The sequence below is a fragment of the Acomys minous genome (genome assembly GCF_964271855.1).
Source record: "Acomys minous genome assembly, chromosome: 18".
NCBI lineage: Eukaryota > Metazoa > Chordata > Mammalia > Rodentia > Muridae > Acomys > Acomys minous.
Genome location: NC_140501.1, coordinates 62,408,514 through 62,433,993, shown reverse-complemented (window position 1 = coordinate 62,433,993; position 25,480 = coordinate 62,408,514). Strand labels below are relative to the sequence as shown.

Here is a 25,480-nt window from a genome sequence, read left to right as displayed (position 1 = left end):
AGGTTTAGAGCACCATCTGCTCTTCCAGCGGTCCTGAGTTCAATTCCCAGCAACCACATGGTGGCTCACAACCATCCATAATGAGATCTGGTGCCGTCTTCTGCCCTGCAGGTGTACATGCAGGCAAGACATTGTATAAATAATACATAAACAAACCTGAAAAAGAAAGAAAGAAAGAAAGAAAGAAAGAAAGAACCAAAGAAAGATGAATTAGCTGACCTCGGTTTTACTTAGATTCTTTGAGTATTTCAATTGAGGCTCTGTGTCAGGCCCAAGATCCAGAAATCTGGCTCCTGCCTCAGCCTCCTGAGATGGGATTAAGAGCTCAGGCTGACCCTCTGCAGACGCACCCTAACATCATGTAGCCTGGGCCTACTCCACTCACATCCCAGAGACTTATAAAGGGCCGCTTCTCCACAGGGTTCTCAGCCTTGCAGAAGTGAGCAGAGCTCTCCGTCCACACTCCAGACTCTGTTGCGCCCATCAAGACACAGCGGATCCTAGTTCCCAGCTCAGTGGAGCAAAGGAAGCTCAGGAGCCAAAAATGCAGGTGAGTTGGGGGATCCACTCCTGTGTTTCCTGGAGGATTGCTGTGCTGTTTGTCTTCAACTCATCTCAGAAGGCTCACAGCCTCAGAGTGTGTCTCTGCTGTGCTTCTCCACTCCACTTGGATGTGAGGTCATCGGGTCCTCATAGGAAGGCTCCTGGAATGTTCTGGTACCGTGTTCCTTGTGCACCCAAGGGAATGTATATGGCAAATCATCATTAAATGCCCTGAATGGGAACACATCTGCAATTTGCAGAGGCACAAGAAGCAGCACTAAACTTGTTCTTGGGTTTTTAGTCTTTAGTTAGTTAAGGCAGCATCTTTTTTTTGATTTGGTTTGGTATGGTTTTCTAGACATTTAACCCTGGCTGTCCTGGGCTCAGTTTGTAAGCCAGGTTAGCCTCAAACTCATGAAGATCTACCTCCCCCTGCCACCTACTGCAGAAATTAAATGCATGGGTCACCAAACCCCACTTGAGGCAGGATCTTATTGATCCGATGGCTAGCCCACAACCCACTATGTAGTCAAGAAGGACGCTGAATGTGTGAGCCTCCCTACACCTCACAGGAAAGAGCTGGGATCATGGCCACCCACCTAGCACCCCTGTTATGTGATATGGGCTGCAGAAATACTGGTTCACAATGTTTGTCTGATCCCTTAGTATGCTTGAATAGTTAGAGTTCATTATATGAGATTTGAAGATGGATTTTTAGCCCAAGGTGAACAGTAAGGAGATTGGGGAGCTGGAGAGAGAGGCTGAGGTCTTCTGAAAGAAGAGGTGCTTCTGTTTCTTATCTTTCACTCCATCAAGGGCACCTACACTATTCACTGGAGTTTTTCCTGGTTAAACTTCAGGACCAAGCTTTCCCATGAGGTGACAATGAGCCAGCACCTGGATGCAAGAGGCAGGCTCCTGAGTCCATGCACAGCACAGAGACAGAGATTCCCATTGCATGAGAACTGTTTTAATATTTTATGTATCCATTTCTGCACAGAGAGAAGCACAGCAAGTCCGAAGACCGAGAAACACCCAAGGCGCCAACGTGCAGCAGAGACGGAGGCAGAGGCAGGAAGACCAAAGGGCCTCAGGTATGCAGAGTCGAGTCTGCTAAAACCAAATTCTTCTTATGTATTTCTTAATTCTGTGGCTTGTGAATATATGCAGGACCCCAGATGTCCACAGCTGTGCCAAGGGTAGACTGGCACTCTGTGGTGCCAGGTCTCTGCCCTCACAGAAGACCCAAAGTTTCAGAAACTGTGAGAGCCTCCCTGGGTCAGAGGTGGTCATGAGTCTGTGTAGGCAAAGCGTTCCCAGGTAGCACTTGTCCTGTGAGATCTCTTTGCATTCTGAGATTTATTTCTAAAACTGAAGACACTTACAGTGTCCCGGTGCATGCTAAGAGCAGGATGGCCAGGCCTGGTGACACACGGCTGTAATTCCAGGTCTCGGGAGGCAGAGGCAGGTAGATCATTGTGAGATTGAGGCCAGCCTGGTCTACAAAGTGAGTCCAGGACAGCCAAAGATACACAGAGAAACCCTGTCTCAAAAAACAAAAACAAACAAAGGAGAGCAGTATAGATGCTGAGTCCTGGGCTGGTTGACATAATCTCTTGGTGACTGCATGAGGTCACTTCTGGCTGTTCAGTGTGCAGGAAGAGTCACTAAGAAAGGTTCAGATGAGCTTCTGCATGATGTCAAATAACTCATGACGTCACTCTGTCCCTAGCAGGTCCTTCTCGTGACCGGTGGACTGATCCTGAAAACAGGGTCTTCCTGCAGGAGTGGGAAGTAGTTGAGCGGGAAGTGGGCCACCCAGGCGGGAAGATCCACAAGAAGACCAGACTGATTTGCCAGCGCCTGGGTCATCGGGGCCTGAGGAAGAGCTGGACTAGCTGTTTCAACCTGCTTCTCACCATGCAGAGTCTGCACGAAGCTCTCTGTAATGAGAGACCAGGGGTCGAACCACCCTTGTTCTCTCCTTATGCAGAGGCCCTGTACAGGATCCTGGGGCCCAGGGACCCGAGAAGCCAAGTGCCAGGTGAGTGTCTTCTGGGTAGACTGTTGAGGTCCTCTAGAGAGTGGCATCAGCTGGCCTGTCCTTCATGAGCACAGAGCAGAGCACACAGTGGAGGGCAGCCCGTTTCCCACAGGCCTCTATAGCACATAGCAGGAAAGTCTGGCCTCTCTCTGTGTCATTTTGCTGTCATCCAAGGGCATGGAATTTGGACTAGTACATAGTTGACTATGACAAAGAGGCCAACAGGTTACTTAGCCTGATTCAGGGTGAGGGAGGGTGCCATGCTTATGACTGTAAAAGAGACTTTTACTCTCTGGCTCAGCTGTGGTCTAGGAGGCTTACTGCCTCCTGCTGGCCTAGGCCTGAACCTTGAAGCATGTAGCCTGCAAACAATCCAACCCAGGCCTAGAATGTTTTCAGCCTCTGACACTTCCTGCTTAGGCAGCTCACCCTTCCTTGTTCTTTGTGAGCTCTGGCTGGTTCAAGTCAGCTGTTCTGCCTCAAACTCTTCTCTCAGATGACTCAGCTAATCCAGCTTCTCTGTCGGCCAGAATTGCTCTACTTGGCCTCAAACTAACTCTGAAATCTGCTCTGATCTTCTGGCTTCTTTACGTTTTCTGGCTCCTTCAATCTTCACCTGAGTTCTCTCTCTGCAACCCATGTCTCTATTACTGTTGTAGTAAAACTGCTTCCTGGGCTGGAGACGTGGTGAAGAGCACTGCCTGTTCTTCCAAGGTTCATGAGTTCAATGCCCAGGAACCACGTGGTGGCTCACAACCATGTATAATAGAATGTGGTGTCTTCTTCCTGCAAGTAGGCACATATGAAGACAGAATGCTGTATATAAATAATAAATTAATAAGTCATACAAAAACCCTGATTTATAAATAAATTAAAAGCAAAAGAAAAGAAAAATCTGGGTGTGCTGGCACATGCCTTTAATCCCAGCACTCAAGAGGCAGAAGCAGGGGGATCTCTGAGTTTGAGGCCAGCCTGGTCTACAAAGTGAGTCAGGACAGCCAAGGCTGAATAGAGAAAACCTGTATCAAAATAAAGCAAAAAGCACAAACTACAAACACAAAGAAGAAAAGCCCTGCTTTCCCATTCCTCTCTCTACTCAGGAAAGTTGGGCTTATCGGCTTCTGTCAAATCTTTTATAATTGGTCACCTTTTCTGCCACTAGATTGGACATAGCTTTCAAACACGGGTGCTCCCTTCCAAACTATCTTTACCTTTGTTTGGCATTAAAGGCATGCACCAGCACACCTGGGCCTAAGCTTTTCTTTACCTGATATGAGGTCTACACCAGGTTGGCCTTGAACTCAAATCTGTTTGCCTCTGTCTCCTGGATTGAAAGAGTGTTTGTATTCCAGCCAGATCACATACACCTAGATCTTTGAATGTGATCTGTTGCCTGAACAGCCATGTTGTGAATTAACATTCCTCTCCATGTGATCTCTCTGTTTCTTCTCCTCTCAGAAACTCCCTATGATGGGGCTGGTAACCCCCAGTTTCCGATGTACCCTCAACCTCCCATGGCCTTCCTGCCTCCCGAGTACCATCCTGGGAGTATAGGCATGCCTACACCTTCTGGAGAGCCTGAATGGAACCCACCACTGATGATGTCCAGGGAGGAGTCACTGGTTCCCAGAGGGGATCCCTGGGGCCCCTCCTATCTGATGGCTCCACCGCAATATCCTGCCTCTGTCCCTGCAGACACCAGCCTCCAGCCATGGTGAAATTCTGACAACAACCCAAGTCTTCCATGAAGATGTCTATGAAGAAACTCTCTCCTCCTCCTCCTCCTCCTCCTCCCCCTCTTCCCCCTCCACCTCCTCCTCCTCCTCCTTTCTTCTCCTTGTCACTACTGTTGGGGTCATACTTACAGGCAGGCAGGGGGTGTGGTTCTTACTGCGGAGCATTCATTTCTAGGTGACCTGGCACCTGCCCTCTGCCCTCTGTCTCCTCCAGACTCCTGACACTGTCTCCCATAGTACAAGGGCAGCCTCTGCATCCACTCAACACCTTTTCATTCCCTAGCCTTCTTGTTAAGGAACTCAGGGTCAGTGTCTCACAGCCTCCAAGTCAATGCAATAGAAATTATTCGGAGCTTGAGATGGATCTGGGGGCTGGTGTGATGTAATGTCAATTAAGAGAATATCAAAGCTAACCTAGATATTTAAGTTTCAGATATTGAATGAATGTCCAGGGACATTGCCACCATTTTGAAAAAAGATTTATTTATGTAACAGTGTTTTGCCTGCACCTAATACCCGAAGATCAGAAGAGGGCACCAGAGCTATGAGCCTTTTCGTGGTTGCTGGGAACTGAACTCAGGACCTTTGCAAGAGCAGCCAGTGGTCTTAACTACTGAGCTGTCTCTCCAGACCCATTGCCACCTATTTTAACCTAATGTAGTTGTGCAAGTGATGAGTACAGCTAAAGCTCTGTGGAGGTGGAAAGACGACGCTCCTTTCTGGGCTGACTTTCTGAAAGCCTATAGCAATGACAGGACTGAAAGAAGCTTCTCTTTTTGCCTGATTGCTTTCACTCTTGTTAGCAAGAGCATCTGCTGACTGCCATTAGAGCAGTTGTCAGTCTTTTGAACTGTATTCCCTTTGGGATTAATGACTCTTTCTTAGGTTTCATCTAAGACCATCAGAAATATCAAATGTTTACATTATGATTCTTGACAGTAGCAAAATAAGTTGTGAAATAGGAAAGAAGATAAAATTATGGTTGGGCATTACCCCAACATGAGGAATTGTATTAAATGGTGGCAGTGTTAGGAAGGTTGAAAACCACTGTATTAGAGCTCACTTCTTCAAGATTCTGGCATATACTGAAGACCATGTGAGACATTCAGATCCAGAATAAGCAACTACTGGATTCTTGGACTTCTGTTCATAGGCAGTCAGTTTTGGATTAGTTGCATACATTATAGAATATACATATATACAAAACAAAGCTGGGGCTGGGTCCGGTGGTGCGCACCGTTAATCCCAGCACTCAGGAGACAGAGACATGCTTATCGCTGAGTTTGAGGCCAGCCATGCCTACAAAGAGAGTTTCAGGACTGCCAGGACTATTACACAGAGAAACCCTGTCTTGGAGAAAAAAGACTGTCTATGTATAAAAATTGTATTATATTATATTGTATTCATTGATAAAAATGTGCATGTATACATATGTTCTATAATATACAATGTATATACATATATAGACATTCTCCATGCTTTGTTACGCTAGAGAACTCTGACTAATATCCCAGGTAATGCTATATTCAGGTATCAAAATAGTCATTAAGATTTCATAGGAAACCCTGGGACTCAGCATCAGAGAAGACAGGGCATTCATGGGACACTGGCTGCCTAAGGAGGAAGGCTATGATAATATGGGGCAACATCCTAAGTCCTTCATGTTGGAGTTAGCACAAGTTCTGTGCCTGTAGGTGGGCAGAAATCCCAGACCCCTGGGGAAGCATGTGGAGTTCAACATCATCCTGTGCTACTGGGGTAGTTATAGGCCAGTTCCAGGGTCCCTCAACCCTGTCTCCAAAAGAAGAATAGAAACAGATGCACCTATCCTTCACGCCTATGCTTTTTTCTCTTCCTGGTGCTTACAGTTCTTACTAAAATGTCTTACTAAACTTCATCTCTGAGCTGGAGGCTTGGCTCATAGGTTAAGAGTACTGGCTGTTCCTCCAGAGGTCCTGAGTTCAATTCCCAACAACCACATGGTCACTCACAACCATCTATAATGGGGTCTGGTGCACTCTTCTACTTTGTATATGTATGTAACTAATATGTAATCACTAAATAAAAAAAACTTCATCTGTGCTGCTTTCTATGAGTGATTTTTTTCTCTACCATGACATGTGTGTGGATAAACCAGGCAAATTACAGAGCTGTGGAGGAGGGGGAAATTCATGCTCACGGTTGTTTTCAAAGTGTAGGATGCATGGGACACTGACCCAGCAAACACAAACAAGAAAACCCAACCACACCAGAACAATGGGTTCCCACACCCTTGAGATGAGTGACATGTGTTCCTATTCCCAGTGGTCATCTATAATATCCCTTAGTCTCCTTTGCATTAATGTGATCACAGTTGCCCTCCCACCACTAGAGCAGTGGTTCTGGACCTTGCTAATGCTGTAATGCAATTCCTCACTGGCTGTGATGAGGCAGGCCTTTCGTCCCAGCACTCCAGTGCCAGAGACAGGCAGATCTCTGAGTTTGAGGTCAGCCTGGTCTATACAATGTGTTCTAGAACAGCCAAGGCTACACACAGAAAGCCTGTCTCGAAAAACCAATGAACCAACCAAGATACAAAAGACAAAAGCAATTTCTATTGCTGTGGTGACCATCCCAAACATACAATAATTTTCTTGTACAGCAATAGGATAAACTACGGTAAGTTTTCTAATCACCTTGAGCCACCCTCTTCGTTGTCATTGTGCAGCGGAACAATAGGTGCTTGTCTAAATTCCTCTGTCTGTGTCTGAGTATTTTTTAAATTTCATGTATAAGTCATTCTAAGGTTTGTATCTTTTCTAACCCCTTTTCATATTTGCCACAAACACCCAGCATGGGGTGCTGGAGCGAAGATTCAGAGGTTAAGAGCACTGACTGTTTTTCCAAAGGTCCTGAGTTCAATTCTCTGCAACCACATGGTGGTTCACACCCATTTATCATGAGATCAGTCTGGCCTGAAGGCATTGTACACTGGCAGAACACTGTATAAATAATAAATGTTTTTTAAAAACCCATATGGCTACTAAGGATAAAATATGAATCACGAGACTAATAATATTTATAATTAATATCATGTGAATCTCTTACATTTTTGCTTATGAACCTAGTCTTTAATGGCTGAGACCTCTCTCCAGCCCTCATGCCAATCTCAATTAAGTAATTCATCTTTCAATTTTCTGATTCTACTTTCATCTAAAGTAGAACTATACAGGGTCTTAACTCCCTTTGTTATGATATGCCTCATCCTTAATATGGGAAGGTTTTTTTCTTGCTTTTGTTTTCGATGTTTTTATTTGTTTTGTTTTGGACACAGGGTTTCTTTGTGTACTCCCTTTGTAGACTAGGTTGGCCTCAAACTCACAGAGATCCACTGGTCTCTGCCTCCCAAATGCTGAGGTTAAAGGTGTGTGCCACCATATATGACTAGATTTTTCAGTTTAATAATACTTAACTCTCTCCTTGAGGACTTCCCACGTGATATATAAAACCCGATGGCTTCTCACTTTGTCCACAGCTGGCATGATGTCTCTCCATGTGCTTTTCCCATGTTGGCCAACAATTTTGTTTTTAACAGCATCTCAATAGTTTGATTTTGCCAATAAAGACTCAGGGACCTTCCTCTTCTGCTAATGTCCCGGAATGAGTCTCTTGTCCCATGACATCTCTCAAACAAACCCCTCAAACTGACTGTCCCCCCTCTAGAGACCAAATCAACACCATTTTGTGTTCAGGGCCTGAGCACCTGACCCTTGCTTCCCCCTGGAGTTTCCATGGAGAGCCACAAATACACAGCTAGCAACTGGTCCTAGGAACTTGTACCCGGGGCTAAGCAATCAGAGCTTCAGGTCATAGTGACCAGAACAAATGAAAAATTCCCTCCTGTGGTCTGGCCCTGGTTCACTTGCTTATCCCTCGATGCCCAGCTAATCAGCTTAAAGGTCACCCTGTCAGCCAATCAAGTTTGTACTGATCACTGTTGCTGAAGTCAGCTTCTGTAAAGGATATGAAAACCCACTGCTTTTGCTGCTCAGGGTCTCCTCCTTCTCAAAGGCAGGTAGACCTTGTTCCATTGGACCAATAACAGCCTCTTGCCTTGGCATCAATCTCAGACTCCCTCTCTCATTGGGGCTTCCAGGAAAAGTCTCTCCCACTACAGGTCTTACCCCTCCCTTTTACTTCTTGTGTGTTTCTCTAACACTAGGTAGGAGAGAAACAATGATAGAGGGGAGAGAGGAGTTAGGAAAATGCCTGAATCTAATTTCTTTCCTTTTGTTTCTTCATTCACTGTGGCTATAGCAAACCACAACCAACCTCCATAAATGACCAACAACCATTGCCTCTGCCTCCTAGAGCTATCATATTTATGTACCCTCTGACAAGTTCCCAGAATTCCAAACATCACACAATGACAGAAAATATCTGCACCTGGGAAAGCATGCCTCTGCTAGAGCATGAGGCAGTTCAGTCAGGTACTGTGGACAGCCCAAACCAGCCCTATATCCCCATACCTAGGATTAAAACAAAAACACACTCTTAGACTTCTCTGTTTTTTTAAAGGAACCAAAATTCCAGAATTCCCATTACAATTTCCTCCTTTAAGGACTAATTGAATTCTGCAGTGAATTCTGGGGATATTTCATTTTTTTGTTTTTTGTTTGTTTGTTTGTTGGGAGCCAGGGTTTCTCTGTGTAGCCTTGGCTGTCCTGGACTCACTTTGTACCCCTGACTAGCTTCGAATCCACAGCAATCAGCCTGCATATGCTCCCCAAGCTGGGATGAAGTCAGAGGCAGGCAGATTGCTGTGAGTTCGAGCCCAGCCTGGTCTACAAAGTGAGTCTAGTTCAACTAAGGCTACCCAGAGAAACACTGTCTCCAAAAACCAAAACCACACAAACAAACAAACAAAACAAAACCAATCAACAGCTGGGTGTGGTAGCACAGATCTTTAATCTTAGGACTCAGGAGGTGGATGCATGTCCATTGATGTGAGTTTAAGGCCAGCCTGGTCTACAAAGTGAGTCTAGTACACCTCAGGCTACACAGAAAAACTCTGTCTTGACAAAACAAAAAAACAACTAAAAAGAAAACAAAGAAACAAAAAACTATCCACCTTTCTTTTCTTTTTAAAAAGAATTCATAATAACATAAAATATTTGTCTTTCTGAATGTGGCTTATGGTTTAATAAATTATCTCTATCCCATCAATTTATACAAGTTATATATCTCTGTTTTAATAGCTGAATAATGCACCATTATACATATATGATACCTTTTCTTTATTCACTAATGCTCTAAAGGCACATGGGCTGATTTCACAATTTAGCTGTAGTGAGTGGTGCTGAGCGGGAGTGTGTGGAGGCTCAGGAGATGGAGCAGCAGGTTCAATGCATCTCACCAAGCCTGGCAGCCTTCGCTCCATCCCCTGGAGCCCCATGGCAGACACATGCACTCACACATACATAGACATGGGCACCAGATAAATAAGTGTAATTTGTTTTAGTTTTTATTTTTTTGGTTTTTCAAGACAGGGTTTCTCTGTGTAGCCCTGGCTGTTCTAGACTCACTTTGTAGACCAGGATGGCCTCAATCTGGCAGCGATCATGTCTTTTTGCTGCTTCCTAACTGTGATGTTGGTACTTGTGTGAATCATAAGGCAAACATCTGTGTTTCCAGATGGTGTCAGGGACCCTGGGAAAGGGTTGTTCAACACCAAATGGAGTCAGATCCATAGTCTGACCTCCAGAGTCAAAGCAAGCAACTGTGCTTCTGTGGGACAGAGAAGCATCCAGGAGAGAGGCGGTCAGGCTTTAGCAGTGCTGAGACCAAAGGAAGACAGTAGGATTGTGGTCTGGCCCAGAGTTCCCACAGCAAGTATGGCCTCCCCCACCCCTGCCTTCCCCACGGGCCATGCTCTCCTGTGTTCCCCTGAGCCCTCCCCTCCTGCCTTTTTCTCTTTCTGCCTCTTGGTGAAGAAGTTGCCAGACTCCTCTTTCCCAGTTAGTATTCATTAGCTACAGTTTTGGACATGATCCTAACTTACAAAGTGATGGATTTAAAAATTGTTTGTTATCAGGGCGTGGTGGTGCACACCTTTAATCCCTCCACTTGGAAGGCAGAGACAGGCAGATCACTGTGAGTTGGAGGCAATCTTGGTCTACAAAGCAAATCCAGGACAGCCAGGGCTACATATAGAAACTGTGTCTTGAAGAAACAAAACCAATAATGTTAAAAAATAAATAAGTAAATAAAAAAGTAAAATGAACAAAAGCCCAAAGCTGAAAGGCACACCTGGGAGGGATCTCTGTTTGATTTGAACTGGCAAGATCCACTTCTAATCCAGATCTGTTTGTTTTTCTTTTTGTTTTGTGTTTTGAGACAGGATTTCTCTGTGTAGCCCTGGTTGTCCTGGAGGTCACTCTGTAGACAAGACTGGCCTCCAATTTACAGAGATTCCTTTGTCTCTGTCTCCTGAGTGTGGGATTAAAGGGTGTGCCACCCACCTAGCTTAATCCACATTTTTTGAGGTAGGAAGACACACCTTTAATCAGATCTGCTGGAAGCCAATATAAGGAGGGGGAAGAAGGCAGCACTTGCTCCTTTCCTGTTGCCTCCATAGCCAGTCCCTTCCTTCACTGGCCCTTTCCAGGAGTCCAGTGTCTACTGAGGACAGCTGAAAGATCCAGCCTTTGCCAGTAAAGAACTTTCCATTCCTGGGCAGCCATTTCTCCATTAGTTGGACCACAACCTGTAAGTCATTCTAATAAATCTCCTTTAAGCTCCTCTGTGAAACCCTATAAACTCTGCTACTTTAGAGGACTCTGAATAATACACCAGGCATAGTTCTATGGAGTTATCAAAATAGTAATTAAGGCTTGCTATGGAGCCCTGCAGTTCAATATCAGAAAAGACTGGGCTCTCATGGGACATTGTTTAAGGTAGGAAGGCTGTGCTGATGTGGGGCCATGTTCTTTTTTTGGGTGGGGCACCATATTCTAACTCCTTCACATGGGACTTTGTACAGCTGCTGGGCCTGTAGATGGGGAGACATCCCAGACTCCTGAGGGTACCTCAGGAATTGAAGGCCATGCTATGCCTCTGGGGTTTTTGCTGTTGTTGTTGGGTTGTTTTTGTCTGGTTGGTTGGTTGGTTGGTTTTTTTTTCCCTCAAGATAGGGTTTCTCTGTATAGCCTTGCCTGTCTTAGACTCACCTTGTAGACCTGGCTGGCCTCGAACTCATAGTGATCCTCCTGCCTCTGCCTCCCAAGTGCTGGGATTACAGGTGATCTAGGGAAGAAGACAGAATTCATGCTCATCTTAGTTTTGAAAGGAGGCTAGCTGCAGATACATGAGACACTGTCAAAACAGACTGAAACCAAGAAAACCCAGGGACAAGGTTTCCATACCCTTGAGATTAGTGACCTGTCTCCTTGTTCTCAGTAGTGGTCCCTATTGCACCTCAGTCACCTGTGGTGTGGGCTGTGGTGTGGCGCTGCCATTAATCCCAGCACTGGAAGGCAGAGGCAGAAAGATCGCTATAAATTCGAGGCTAGCCTAGTCTGCAAAGAGAGTCTCAGGACAGCCAGGGCTCCATAAAGAAATCCTGTCTTGAAAAAATTAAAATCAAACAAGCAAGCAAGCATTTAAACAAACAAAAAATCCAGCCAGGCGAGGTAGGGCACACCTTTAATCCCAGCACCATAGAGGCAGATCGCTGTGAATTTGAGGCCAGCCTGGTCTACAAAGTGAGTCCAGCATAGTCAGGACTGTTACAGAGTGAAATCCTGTCTTTAAAAACTTTAAAACACCAGAAAAACAGCCAAGCAGTGGTGGTACAGGTCTTTAATCCCAGGTCTCAGGAGGCAGAGACAGGTGGGCCACAGAGAAACCCTGTCTCGAAAAACCAAACCAACCAACCAACCAAACAACAACAAACCATTGTGCTCTTGCAGCTGGGTGCTTCTGAGGGACAGAGAAACGTGCAGGATGCAGGGGTTCAGGCTGTAGCAGTGCTCAGACAACAGGAGAGACACTAGGGCTTGAGGCCTGGGCCAGAGTTCACATATCCATTGTGACCTTCACCATAGCTGTCCCCACTGTACCACCACTCCTGCCTTTCCCACAGGCCGTGCTCTCCTGTTCTCCTGTCTCCTCCTCTGCTTCCCTTTTCTCCTTGTGCCTCTTGGAGAAGAACTTTCCAGGCTCCACTTTCCCAATTATTATGGGTTAGCTACACTTTTAGAGATGTTTCTTAGTTACAAAGTAATGGATTTTAAAAAAATCTCAGGGTATATCTCAGGGTGATATTTACACTAAGTGAAGATATTTAGCAAATGTTTTAAACCTTTTCCCCCTGAGACAGTGTTTCTCTGTGTAGCCTTGCCTGTCCTTTCCTGACTTTGTAGGCAAGACTGGCCTTGAATGCACAGTGATCCTCCTCCCTCTGTCCTCTGAGTGCTGAGATTACAGGCCTTTGCCACCATACCTTCTTTCCCAGTTTCTCTTTGTTTTTGTTTTGTTTTGGTTTGGTTTTTAGAGACCGGGTTTCTCGGGCTAGCATGAGCTGTCCTGGACTCCATGATCCACCTGCCTCAGCCTGGAGAGTGCTGGAATAAAAGGCATGTGCCACCACTGCTCTTGGTCATTTTATCTGGTACCATTACTCAATTTTGATACTTCATAGGTGTTCCAACAACCACTTAAAAAGATTTTTTGTTTGTCTTTTGAGATAGGGTCTCTCTGTTAGCCTTGGCTGTCGTGGACAGGCCAGTGTAGACCAGGCTGGCCTTGAACTCAAAGAGATCTGCCTGTCTCTGCCTCTTGAGTGTGCCAGAAAATTTTTACATTTAAATAATTTATTCAGATTACATCTCAATTGTTATCCCCTCACTTATATCTTCCCCCTTCCCTCCCTTACCCTATTCACCTCTCCTAGACCTGTGACAGAAGGGGACCTTGTCCCCCACCATATGATCACAGCCTTTCAGGTCTTATCTGGGTAGACTGCTTTCCCTTCCTCGAGTGCCAGCAGGCCTCCCCACCAAGGGGAAGTGACAAAAGAGGGGGCAGCAGAGTTCATGTCAGTCAGTCTCTGCTCTCCCCACACCTGGGGAGGATGTGCTGTCCATTGGCTACATCTGAATAGGAGGTCTAGGTTTCCTGCATACATTGTTCTTGATGGCTGCAGTAGTTTGTGCAGGTCCCCTGGGTCCTGATCAGCCAGGCTTGTTGGTCTTCTTAAAGAGGACCACACCTTTACTCCCAGTACTGGGCAGGAGGAGCTAGATGCAGGCCGATTACTGTGATGTCCTGGAAAGCTTGGACTAAATGTTAGTGAGTTCTAGGAAGACCAGGACTATGTAAAGCAACCCTGTTTCAATAAAGAAACCTAGGGCTGGAGAGATGGCTGAGAGGTTAGAGCACCATCTGCTCTTCTATAGGTCCTGAGTTCAATTCCCAGCAACCACATGGTGGCTCACAACCGTCTATAATGAGATCTGGTGCCCTCTTCTGCCCTGCAGGTGTATATATAGGCAAGGCATTGTATAAATAATACATAAATAAATCAAAAGAAAGAAAGAAAGAAAGAAAGAAAGAAAGAAACTTGAATTAGTTGACCTCGGTTTTAGTTAGATTCTTGGGTTAATTAAATTGAGACTCCATGTCAGGCTCAAGATGTCCAAAAATCTGGTTCCTGCCTCAGCCTCCTGGGATGGGATTAAGAGCTCAGGCTGACCCTCTGCTGGCCCACCCTAACATCTTGTAGCTGGGCCTACTCCACTCACATCCCAGAGATTTATAAAGTGTTGCTTCTCCACAGGGTTCTCAGCCTTGCAGAAGTGAGCACAGCTCTCAGTCCACACTCCAGACTCTGTTGCGCCCATCAAGACACAGCGGATCCTAGTTCCCAGCTCAGTGGAGCAAAGGAAGCTCAGGAGCCAAAAATGCAGGTGAGTTGGGGGATCCACTCCGGTGTTTCCTGGAGGATTGCTGTGCTGTTTGTCTTCAACTGATCTCAGAAGGCTCACAGCTCAGAGTGTGTCTCTGCTGTGCTTCTCCACTCCACTTGGATGTGAGGTCATCGGGTCCTCATAGGAAGCCTCCTGGAATGTTCTGGTACCGTGTTCATTGTGCACCCAAGGGAATGTATATGGCAAAACATCATTAAATGCCCTGAATGGGAACACATCTGCAATTTGCAGAGGCACAAGAAGCAGCACTAAACTTGTTCTTGGGTTTTTAGTCTTTAGTTAGTTGAGGCAGCATCTTTTTTTGATTTGTTTTGTTTTGTTTTTTGAGACATTTAACCCTGGCTGTCTTGGGCTCAGTTTTTAAACCAGGTTAGCCTCATTCTCATGAAGATCTACGTGCCCCTGCCTCCCAAATGCAGGTACTAAAGGCATGGGCCACAAAACTCCACTTGAGGCAGCATCTTATTGATCCGATGGCTAGCCCACAACCCACTATGTAGCCAAGAAGGACGCTGAATGTGTGAGCCTCCCTACACCTCACAGGAAAGAGCTGGGATCATGCCCACCCACCTAGCACCCCTGTTATGTGATATGGGCTGCAGAAATACTGCTTCCCAATGTTTGTCTGATCCCTTAGTATGCTTGAATAGTTGGAGTTCATTATATGAGATTTGAAGATGGATTTTTAGCCCATGGAGAACAGAAAGGAGATTGGGGAGCTGGAGAGAGAGGCTGAGGTCTTCTGAAAGAAGAGGTGCTTCTGTTTCTTATCTTTCACTCCATCAAGGGCACCTACACTATTCACTGGAGTTTTTCCCTGGTTAAACTTCAGGACCAAGCTTTCCCATGAGGTGACAATGAGCCAGCACCTGGATGCAAGAGGCAGGCTCCTGAGTCCATGCACAGTACAGAGACAGAGATTCCCATTGCATGAGAACTGTTTTAATATTTTATGTATCCATTTCTGCACAGAGAGAAGCACAACAAGTCCGAAGACCCAGAAACACCCACGGAGCCAACGGGCAGCAGAGATGGAGGCAGAGGCAGGAAGACCAAAGGGCCTCAGGTATGCAGAGTCAAGTCTGTGCTCAAACCAAACTCTTCTTATGTATTTCTTTATTCTGTGTCTTGTGAGTATATGCAAGACCCCAGATGCCCACAGCTGTGACAAGGGTAGACTGGCATTCTGGGGTGCCAGGTCTCTGCCCTCACAGAAGACCCAAAGTTTCAGAAACTGTGAGAGCCTCCCTGGGTCAGAGGTGGTCATGAGTCTGTGTAAGCAAAGCGTTCCCAGGTAGCACTTGTCCTGTGAGATCTCTTTGCATTCTGAGATTTATTTCTAAAACTGAAGATACTTACAGTGTCCCGGTGCATGCTAAGAGCCGGATGGCCAGGCCTGGTGACAGGCAGAGGCAGGTGGATCGTTGTGAGATTGAGGCCGGCCTGGTCTACAAAGTGAGTCCAGGACAGCCAAGGATACACAGAGAAACCCTGTCTCAAAAAACAAATACAAACAAATAAACAAACAAAAAAGAGCAGTATAGATGCTGAGTCCTGGGCTGGTTGACATAATCTCTTGGTGACTGCATGAGGTCACTTCTGGCTGTTTAGTGTGCAGGAAGAGTCACTAAGAAAGGTTCAGATGAGCTTCTGCATGATGTCACAGCACTCATCACATCCTTCTGTCCCTACCAGGTCCTTCCCATGGCCCATGGACTGATCCTGAAATCAGGGTCTTTCTGCAGGAGTGGGAAGTAGTTGAGCAGGAAGTCGGCCACCCAGGCGGGAAGATCCACAAGAAGACCAGACTGATTTGCCAGCGCCTCGGTCAACAGGGCCTGAGGATGAGCTGGACAAGCTGTTTCAACCTGCTGCTCACCATGCAGAATCTGCACAAGACTGTATGTAATGAGAGACGAGGGATCGAACCCTTGTTCTCTCCTTATGCAGAGGCCCTGTACAAGATCCTGGGGCCCAGGGACCCGAGAAGCCAAGTGCCAGGTGAGTGTTCTGGGTAGACTGTTGAAGTCCTCTTCTAGAGAGTGGCATCAGCTGGCCTGTCCTTCATGAGCACAGAGCACAGCACACAGTGGAGGGAAGGTCGTTTTCCACAGGCCTCTATAGCACATAGCAGGAAAGTCTGGCCTCTCTCTGGGTCATTTTGCTGTCACCCAAGGGCATGGAATTTGGACTAGTACATAGTTGACGATGGTAAACAGGCCAACAGGTTACTTAGCCTGATTCAGGGTGAGGGTGGGTGCCATGCTTATGACTGTAAAAGGGACTTTTACTCTCCTGGCTCAGCTGTGGTCTGGGAAGTTTACTGCCTCCTGCTGGCCTAGGCCTAGCCCTGGAAGCTTGTAGGCTGCAAACAATCCAACCCAGGCCTAGAATGTTTTCAGCCTCTGACACTTCCTGCTTAGGCAGCTCACCTTTCCTTGTTCTTTCTGAGCTGTGGTTGGTTGAACTCAGCTGTTCTGCCTCAAACTCTTCTCTCAGATGACTCAGCTAATCCAGCTTTTCTGTCAGCCAGAATTGCTCTACTTGGCCTCAAACTAACTCTGAAATCTGCTCTGATTTTCTGGCCCTTTTCTGGCTCCTTCAGTCTTCACCTGAGTTCTCTCTCTGAAACCCATGTCTCTATTACTGTTGTAGTAAAACTGCTTCCTGGGATGGAGACGTGGTGAAGAGCACTGCCTGTTCTTCCAAGGTTCATGAGTTCAATGCCCAGGAACCACATGGTGGCTCACAACCATGTATAATAGAATCTGGTGTCTTCTTCCTGCAAGTAGGCTCATATGAAGGCAGAATGCTGTATATAAATAATAAATTAATAAGTCTTACAAATACCCTGATTTATAAATAAATTAAAAGCAAAAGAAAACAAAAATCTGGGTGTGCTGGCACATGCTTTTAATCCCAGCACTCAAGAGGCAGAAGCAGGGGGATCTCTGAGTTTGAGGCCAGCCTGGTCTACAAAGTGAGTCAGGACAGCCAAGGCTAAATAGAGAAAACTTGTATTAAAATAAAGCAAAAAACACAAACTACAAACACAAAAAAGAAAAGCCCTGTTTTCGCTTTCCTCTCTCTTCTCAGGCAAGTTGGGCTTATCGGCTTCTCTCAAATCTTTTATGATTGGTCACGTTTTCTGCCACTGGATTGAACATAGCTTTCAAACATGGGTGCTCCCTTCTAAACTAACTTTACAGTCGTTTGGCATTAAAGGCATGTACCAGCACACCTGGGCCTAAGCTTTTCTTTACCTGATATGAGGTCTACACCAGGTTGGCCTTGAACTCAAATCTGTTTGCCTCTGTCTCCTGGATTGAAAGAGTATTGGTATTCCAGCCAGATCACATAGACCTAGATCTTTGAATGTGATCTCTTGCCAGAACAGCCATGTTGTGAATTAACATTCCTCTACATATGATCTCTCTGTTTCTTCTCCTCTCAGATCCTCCCTATGATGGGGCTGGTAACCTCCAGTCTCCGATGTACCCTCAACCTCCCATGGCCTTCCTGCCTCCCGAGTACCATCCTGGGAGTTTAGGCATCCCTGCACTTTCTGGAGAGCCTGAATGGAACCCGCCACTGATGATATCCAGGGAGGAGTCACTGGTTCCCAGATGGGATCCCTGGGGCCCCCATTATCTGATGGCTCCACCGCTACATCCAGCCTCTGTTCCTGCAGACACCAGCCTTCAGCCATGGTGAAATTCTGACAACAACCCAAGTCTTCCATGAAGATGTCTATGAAGAAACTCTCCTTTTCCTCCTCCTCCTCCTCCTCCTCCTCCTCCTCCTCCTCCTCCTCCTTCTCCCCCTCTCTTCTCCTTGTCACTACTGTTGGGGGTCATACGTACAGGCAGGAAGGGGGTGTGGTACTAACTGCGGGGCGTTCATTTCTAGGTGACCTGGCACCTGCCCTCTGCCCTCTGTCTCCTCCAGACTCCTGACACTGTCTCCCATACTACAAGGGCAGCCTCTGGGTCCACTCAACACCTTTTCATTCCCTAGCCTTCTTGTTAAGGAACTTAGGTTCAGTGTCTCACAGCCTCCAAGTCAATGCAATAGAAACTATTCGGAGCTTGCGATGGATCTGGGGGTTGGTGTGATGTAAATCAATTAAGAGAATATCAAAGCTAACCTAGATATTTAAGTTTCAGATATTGAATGAATGTCCAGGGACATTGCCACCATTTTGAAAAAAGATTTATTTATGTAACAGTGTTTTGCCTGCACAACATCAGAAGGACAGAAGAGGGCACCAGATCTCATTATAGATGGCTGAGAGGTTAGAGCACCATCTGGTCTTCTATAGGTCCTGAGTTCAATTCCCAGCAACCACATGGTGGCTCACAACCATCTATAATGAGATCTGGTGTACATCCTGGCAAGGCTTGTATAAATAATACATAAATAAATCAAAAGAAAGAAAGAAAGAAACTTGAATTAGTTGACCTTGGTTTTAGTTAGACTCTTGGGTTAATTAAATTGAGACTCCGTGTCAGGCTCAATATGTCCACAAATCTGGTTCCTGCCTCAGCCTCCTGAGATGGGATTAATAGCTCAGGCTGACCTTCTGCTGGCCCACCCTAATATCTTGTAGCATGGGCCTACTCCACTCACATCCCAGAGATTTATAAAGTGTTGCTCCTCCACAGGGTTCTCAGCCTTGCAGAAGTGAGCACAGCTCTCAGTCCACACTCCAGACTCTGTTGCGCCCATCAAGACACAGCAGATCCTAGTTCCCAGCTCAGTGGAGCAAAGGAAGCTCAGGAGCCAAAAATGCAGGTGAGTTGGGGGATCCACTCCTGTGTTTTCTGGAGGATGGCTGTGCTGTTTGTCTTCAACTCATCTCAGAAGGCTCACAGCCTCAGAGTGTGTCTCTGCTGTGCTTCTCCACTCCACTTGGATGTGAGGCCATCGGGTCCTCATAGGAAGCCTCCTGGAATGTTCTGGTACCGTGTTCATTGTGCACCCAAGGGAATGTATATGGCAAATCATCATTAAATGCCCTGAATGGGAACACATCTGCAATTTGCAAAGGCACAAGAGGCAACACTAAACTTGTTCTTGGGTTTTTAGTCTTTAGTTAGTTGAGGCAGCATCTTTTTAGTTTGGTTGTATTTTGGATTTTGAGACATTTAACCCTGGCTGTCCTGGGCTCAGTTTGTAAGCCAGGTTAGCCTCAAACTCATGAATATATACCTCCCCCTGCCACCCAAGTGCAGGGATTAAATGCATGGGTCACCAAACCCCACTTGAGGCAGCACCTTATTGATCCTCGGTTCCCAATGTTTGTCTGGTCCCTTAGTATGCTTGAATAGTTAGAGTTCATTATATGAGATTTGAAGACGAATTTTTAGCCCATGGAGAACAGAAAGGAGATTGGGCAGAAAGTGTGCTGGAGAGAGGCTGAGGCCTTCTGAAAGAAGAGGTGCTTCTGTTTCTAATCTTTCACTCCATCAAGGGCACATACACTATTCACTGGAGTTTTTCCCTGGTTAAACTTCAGGACCAAGCTTTCCCATGAGGTGACAATGAGCCAGCACCTGGATGCAAGAGGCAGGCTCCTGAGTACATGCACAGCACAGAGCAGAGATTCCCATTGCATGAGAACTGTTTTAATATTTTATGTATCCATTTCTGCACAGAGAGAAGCACAGCAAGTCCGAAGCCCCAGAAACACCCAAGGAGCCAATGTGCAGTGGAGGCAGAGGCAGGAAAACCAAAGGGCCTCAGGTATGCAGAGTCAAGTCTGTGCTCAAACCAAACTCTTCTTATGTATTTCTTTATTCTGTGTCTTGTGAGTATATGCAAGACCCCAGATGCCCACAGCTGTGACAAGGGTAGACTGGCACTCTGTGGTGCCAGGTCTCTGCCCTCACAGAAGACCCAAAGTTTCAGAAACTGTGAGAGCCTCCCTGGGTCAGAGGTGGTCATGAGTCTGTGTAGGCACAGCGTTCCCAGGTAGCACTTGTCCTGTGAGATCTCTTGGCATCCTGAGATTTATTTCTAAAACTGAAGACACTTACAGTGTCCCGGTGCATGCTAAGAGCTGGATGGCCATGCCTGGTGACAGGCAGAGGAAGGTAGATCGTTCTGAGATTGAGCCAGCCTGGTCTACAAAGTGAGTCCAGGACAGCCAAGCCTACACAGAGAAACCCTGTCTCAAAAAACAAAAACAAACAAAGAAAAAAGGAGAGCAGTGTAGATGCTGAGTCCTGGGCTGGTGGCATAATCTCTTGGTGACTGCATGAGGTCACTTCTGGCTGTTTAGTGTGCAGGAAGAGTCACTAAGAAAGGTTCAGATGAGCTTCTGCATGATGTCACAGCACTCATCACATCCTTCTGTCCCTACCAGGTCCTTCCCTTGGCCCATGGACTGATCCTGAAATCAGGGTCTTCCTGCAGGAGTGGGAAGTAGTTGAGCAGGAAGTCAGCCACCCAGGCGGGAAGATCCACAAGAAGACCAGACTGATTTGCCAGCGCCTCGGTCAACAGGGCCTGAGGATGAGCTGGACAAGCTGTTTCAACCTGCTGCTAACCATGCAGAATCTGCACAAGACTCTATATAATGAGAGACCAGGGATCGAACCCTTGTTCTCTCCTTATGCAGAGGCCCTGTACAAGATCCTGGGCCCCAGGGACCGGAGAAGCCAAGTGCCAGGTGAGTGTTCTGGGTAGACTGTTGAGGTCCTCTTCTAGAGAGTGGCATCAGCTGGCCTGTCCTTCATGAGCACAGAGCAGAGCACACAGTGGAGGGAAGGCCAGTTCTTACAGGCCTCTATTGCACATAGCAGGAAAGTCTGGCCTCTCTCTGTGTCATTTTGCTGTCACCCAAGGGCATGGAATTTGAACTAGTATATAGTTGACTATGACAAAGAGGCCAACAGGTTACTTAGCCTGATTCAGGGTGAGGGAGGGTGCCATGCTTATGACTGTAAAAGAGACTTTTACTCTCCTGGCTCAGCTGTGGTCTGGGAGGCTTACTGCCTCCTGCTGGCCTAGGCCTGAACCTTGAAGCATGTAGCCTGCAAACAATCCAACCCAGGCCTAGAATGTTTTCAGCCTCTGACACTTCCTGCTTAGGCAGCTCACCTTTCCTTGTTCTTTCTTAGCTGTGGTTGGTTGAACTCAGCTGTTCTGCCTCAAACTCTTGTCTCAGATGACTCAGCTAATCCAGCTTTTCTGTCAGCCAGAATTGCTCTACTTGGCCTCAAACTAACTCTGAAATCTGCTCTGATTTTCTGGCCCTTTTCTGGCTCCTTCAGTCTTCACCTGAGTTCTCTCTCTGAAACCCATGTCTCTATTACTGTTGTAGTAAAACTGCTTCCTGGGCTGGAGACATGGTGAAGAGCACTGCCTGTTCTTCCAAGGTTCATGAGTTCAATGTCCAGGTACCACGTGGTGGCTCACAACCATGTATAATAGAATTTGCTGCCTTCTTCCTGCAAGCAGGCACATATGAAGGCAGAATGCTGTATATAAATAATAAATTAATAAGTCTTACAAAAACCTTGATTTATAAATAAATTAAAAGCAAAAGAAAAGAAAAATCTGGGTGTGCTGGCACATGCCTTTAATCCCAGCACTCAAGAGGCAGAAGCAGGGGGATCTCTGAGTTTGAGGCCAGCCTGGTCTACAAAGTGAGTCAGGACAGCCAAGGCTAAACAGACAAAACCTGTATCAAAATAAAGCAAAAAACACAAACTACAAACACAAAAAAGAAAAGCCCTGTTTTTGCTTTCCTCTCTCTTCTCAGGCAAGTTGGGCTTATCGGCTTCTGTCAAATCTTTATGATTGGTCACGTTTTCTGCCACTGGATTGGGCATAGCTTGCAAACATGGGTGCTCCCTTCTAAACTAACTTTACCTTTGTTTGGCATTAAAGGCATGTACCAGCACACCTGGGCCTAAGCTTTTCTTTACCTGATATGAGGTCTACACCAGGTTGGCCTTGAACTCAAATCTGTTTGCCTCTGTCTCCTGGATTAAAAGAGTGTTTGTATTCCAGCCAGATCACATAGACCTAGATCTTTGAATGTGATCTGTTGCCAGAACAGCCATGTTGTGAATTAACATTCCTCTACATATGATCTCTCTGTTTCTTCTCCTCTCAGAACCTCCCTATGATGGGGCTGGTAACCTCCAGTTTCCAATGTACCCTCAACCTCCCATGGCCTTCCTGCCTCCCGAGTACCATCCTTGGAGTTTAGGCATCCCTGCACCTTCTGGAGAGCCTGAATGGAACCCACCACTGATGATGTCCAGGGAGGAGTCACTGGTTCCCAGATGGGATCCCTGGGGCCCCCACTATCTGATGGCTCCACTGCTACATCCTGCCTCTGTTCCTGCAGACACCAGCCTCCAGCCATGGTGAAATTCTGACAACAACCCAAGTCCTCCATGAAGCTGTCTATGAAGAAACTCTCTCCTCCTCCTCCTCCTCCTCCTCCTCTTTTTCCTCATCTATCTCCTCCTCCTCTCCTCCTTCTGCGCCTCCTCTCTTCTCCTTGTCATTACTGTTGGGGGTCATAAGTACAGGCAGGCAGGGGATGTGGTACATACTGCTGGGAGTTCATTTCTAGGTGACCGGGCACCTGCCCTCTGCCCTCTGTCTCCTCCAGACTCCTGACACTGTCTCCCATACTACAAGCGCAGCCTCTGGGTCCACTCAACACCTTTTCATTCCCTAGCCTTCTTGTTAAGGAACTTAGGTTCAGTGTCTCACAGCCTCCAAGTCAATGCAATAGAAACTATTCAGAGCTTGCGATGGATCTGGGGGCTGGTGTGATGTAAATCAATTAAGAGAATATCAAAGCTAACCTAGATATTTAAGTTTCAGATACTGAATGAATGTCCAGGGACATTGCCACCATTTTGAAAAAAGATTTATTTATGTAACAGTGTTTTGCCTGCACAACATCAGAAGGACAGAAGAGGGCACCAGATCTCATTATAGATGGCTGAGAGGTTAGAGCACCATCTGGTCTTCTATAGGTCCTGAGTTCAATTCCCAGCAACCACATGGTGGCTCACAACCATCTATAATGAGATCTGGTGTACATCCTGGCAAGGCTTGTATAAATAATACATAAATAAATCAAAAGAAAGAAAGAAAGAAACTTGAATTAGTTGACCTCGGTTTTAATTAGACTCTTGGGTTAATTAAATTGAGACTCCGTGTCAGGCTCAAGATATCCACAAATCTGGTTCCTGCCTCAGCCTCCTGAGATGGGATTAATAGCTCAGGCTGACCTTCTGCTGGCCCACCCTAATATCTTGTAGCATGGGCCTACTCCACTCACATCCCAGAGATTTTTAAAGGGCCGCTTCTCCACAGGGTTCTCAGCCTTGCAGAAGTGAGCACAGCTCTCAGTCCACACTCCAGACTCTGTTGCGCCCTTCAAGACACAGCACATCCTAGTTCCCAGCTCAGTGGAGCAAAGGAAGCACAGGATCCAAAAATGCAGGTGAGTTGAGCGATCCACTCCTGTGTTTTCTGGAGGATGGCTGTGCTGTTTGTCTTCAACTCATCTCAGAAGGCTCACAGCCTCAGAGTGTGTCTCTGCTGTGCTTCTCCACTCCACTTGGATGTGAGGCCATCGGGTCCTCATAGGAAGCCTCCTGGAATGTTCTGGTACCGTGTTCATTGTACACCCAAGGGAATGTATATGGCAAATCATCATTAAATGCCCTGAATGGGAACACATCTGCAATTTGCAAAGGCACAAGAAGCAACACTAAACTTGTTCTTGGATTTTTAGTCTTTAGTTAGTTGAGGCAGCATCTTCTTAGTTTGGTTGTATTTTGGATTTTGAGACATTTAACCCTGGCTGTCCTGGGCTCAGTTTGTAAGCCAGGTTAGCCTCAAACTCATGAAGATCTACCTCCCCCTGCCACCCAAGTGCAGAAATTAAATGCATGGGTCACCAAACCCCACTTGAGGCAGGATCTTATTGATCTGATGGCTAGCCCACAACCCACTACGTAGTCAAGAAGGACGCTGAATGTGTGAGCCTCCCTACACCTCTCAGGAAAGAGCTGGGATCATGGCCACCCACCAAGCACCCCTGTGATGTGATATGGGCTGCAGAAATACTGGTTCCCAATGTTTGTCTGGTCCCTTAGTATTCTTGAATAGTTGGAGTTCATTATTATGAGATTTGAAGATGGATTTTTAGCCCAAGGTGAACAGTAAGGAGATTGGGGAGCTGGAGAGAGAGGCTGAGGTCTTCTGAAAGAAGAGGTGCTTCTGTTTGTTATCTTTCACTCCATCAAGGGCACCTACACTATTCACTGGAGTTTTTCCTGGTTAAACTTCAGGACCAAGCTTTCCCATGAGGTGACAATGAGCCAGCACCTGGATGCAAGAGGCAGGCTCCTGAGTACATGCACAGTACAGAGACAGAGATTCCCATGGCATGAGAACTGTTTTAATATTTTATGTATCCATTTCTGCACAGAGAGAAGCACAGCAAGTCCGAAGACCCAGAAACACCCAAGGAGCCAATGTGCAGTGGAGGCAGAGGCAGGAAAACCAAAGGGCCTCAGGTATGCAGAGTCAAGTCTGTGCTCAAACCAAACTCTTCTTATGTATTTCTTTATTGTGTGGCTTGTGAGTATATGCAAGACCCCAGATGCCCACAGCTGTGACAAGGGTAGACTGGCACTCTGTGGTGCCAAGTCTCTGCCCTCACAGAAGACCCAAAGTTTCAGAAACTGTGAGAGCCTCCCTGGGTCAGAGGTGGTCATGAGTCTGTGTAGGCAAAGCGTTCCCAGGTAGCACTTGTCCTGTGAGATCTCTTGGCATCCTGAGATTTATTTCTAAAACTGAAGACACTTACAGTGTCCCGGTGCATGCTAAGAGCTGGATGGCCAGGCCTGGTGACAGGCAGAGGCAGGTAGATCGTTCTGAGATTGAGCCAGCCTGGTCTACAAAGTGAGTCCAGGACAGCCAAGCCTACACAGAGAAACCCTGTCTCAAAAAACAAAAACAAACAAAGAAAAAAGGAGAGCAGTGTAGATGCTGAGTCCTGGGCTGGTGGCATAATCTCTTGGTGACTGCATGAGGTCACTTCTGGCTGTTTAGTGTGCAGGAAGAGTCACTAAGAAAGGTTCAGATGAGCTTCTGCATGATGTCACAGCACTCATCACATCCTTCTGTCCCTACCAGGTCCTTCC

General features: G+C 46.5%; 1 protein-coding gene across 8 annotated transcripts in view; it reads left to right on the top strand.

Annotated features, from left to right (window-relative positions):
* The window catches only part of LOC311589021 (uncharacterized protein MSANTD5), a 40,192-nt gene that overhangs the window by 2,570 nt on the left and 12,142 nt on the right, over positions 1-25,480 (top strand). For 3 of the 8 annotated variants that reach the window (XR_014776392.1, XM_084767270.1, XM_084767267.1), the window contains exons 2-7: positions 421-550; positions 1,544-1,637; positions 15,987-16,292; positions 22,417-22,672; positions 23,640-23,769; positions 24,763-24,850. Coding sequence is in view for 7 of the 8 variants with exons in the window: in XM_084767270.1 (XP_084623396.1) it covers positions 545-550; positions 1,544-1,637; positions 15,987-16,292; positions 22,417-22,672; positions 23,640-23,769; positions 24,763-24,850 (880 nt within the window). In the remaining variant the exon portion in view is untranslated. Of the gene's footprint in view, positions 1-420; positions 551-1,543; positions 1,638-2,275; positions 2,588-10,921; positions 11,071-14,140; positions 14,271-15,263; positions 15,358-15,986; positions 16,293-17,745; positions 18,002-18,955; positions 19,086-19,948; positions 20,037-20,708; positions 20,965-22,416; positions 22,673-23,639; positions 23,770-24,762; positions 24,851-25,480 lie in introns of those variants that run through there. The other 5 variants (XM_084767272.1, XM_084767273.1, XM_084767271.1 and 2 more) reach the window with 5 other exon arrangements.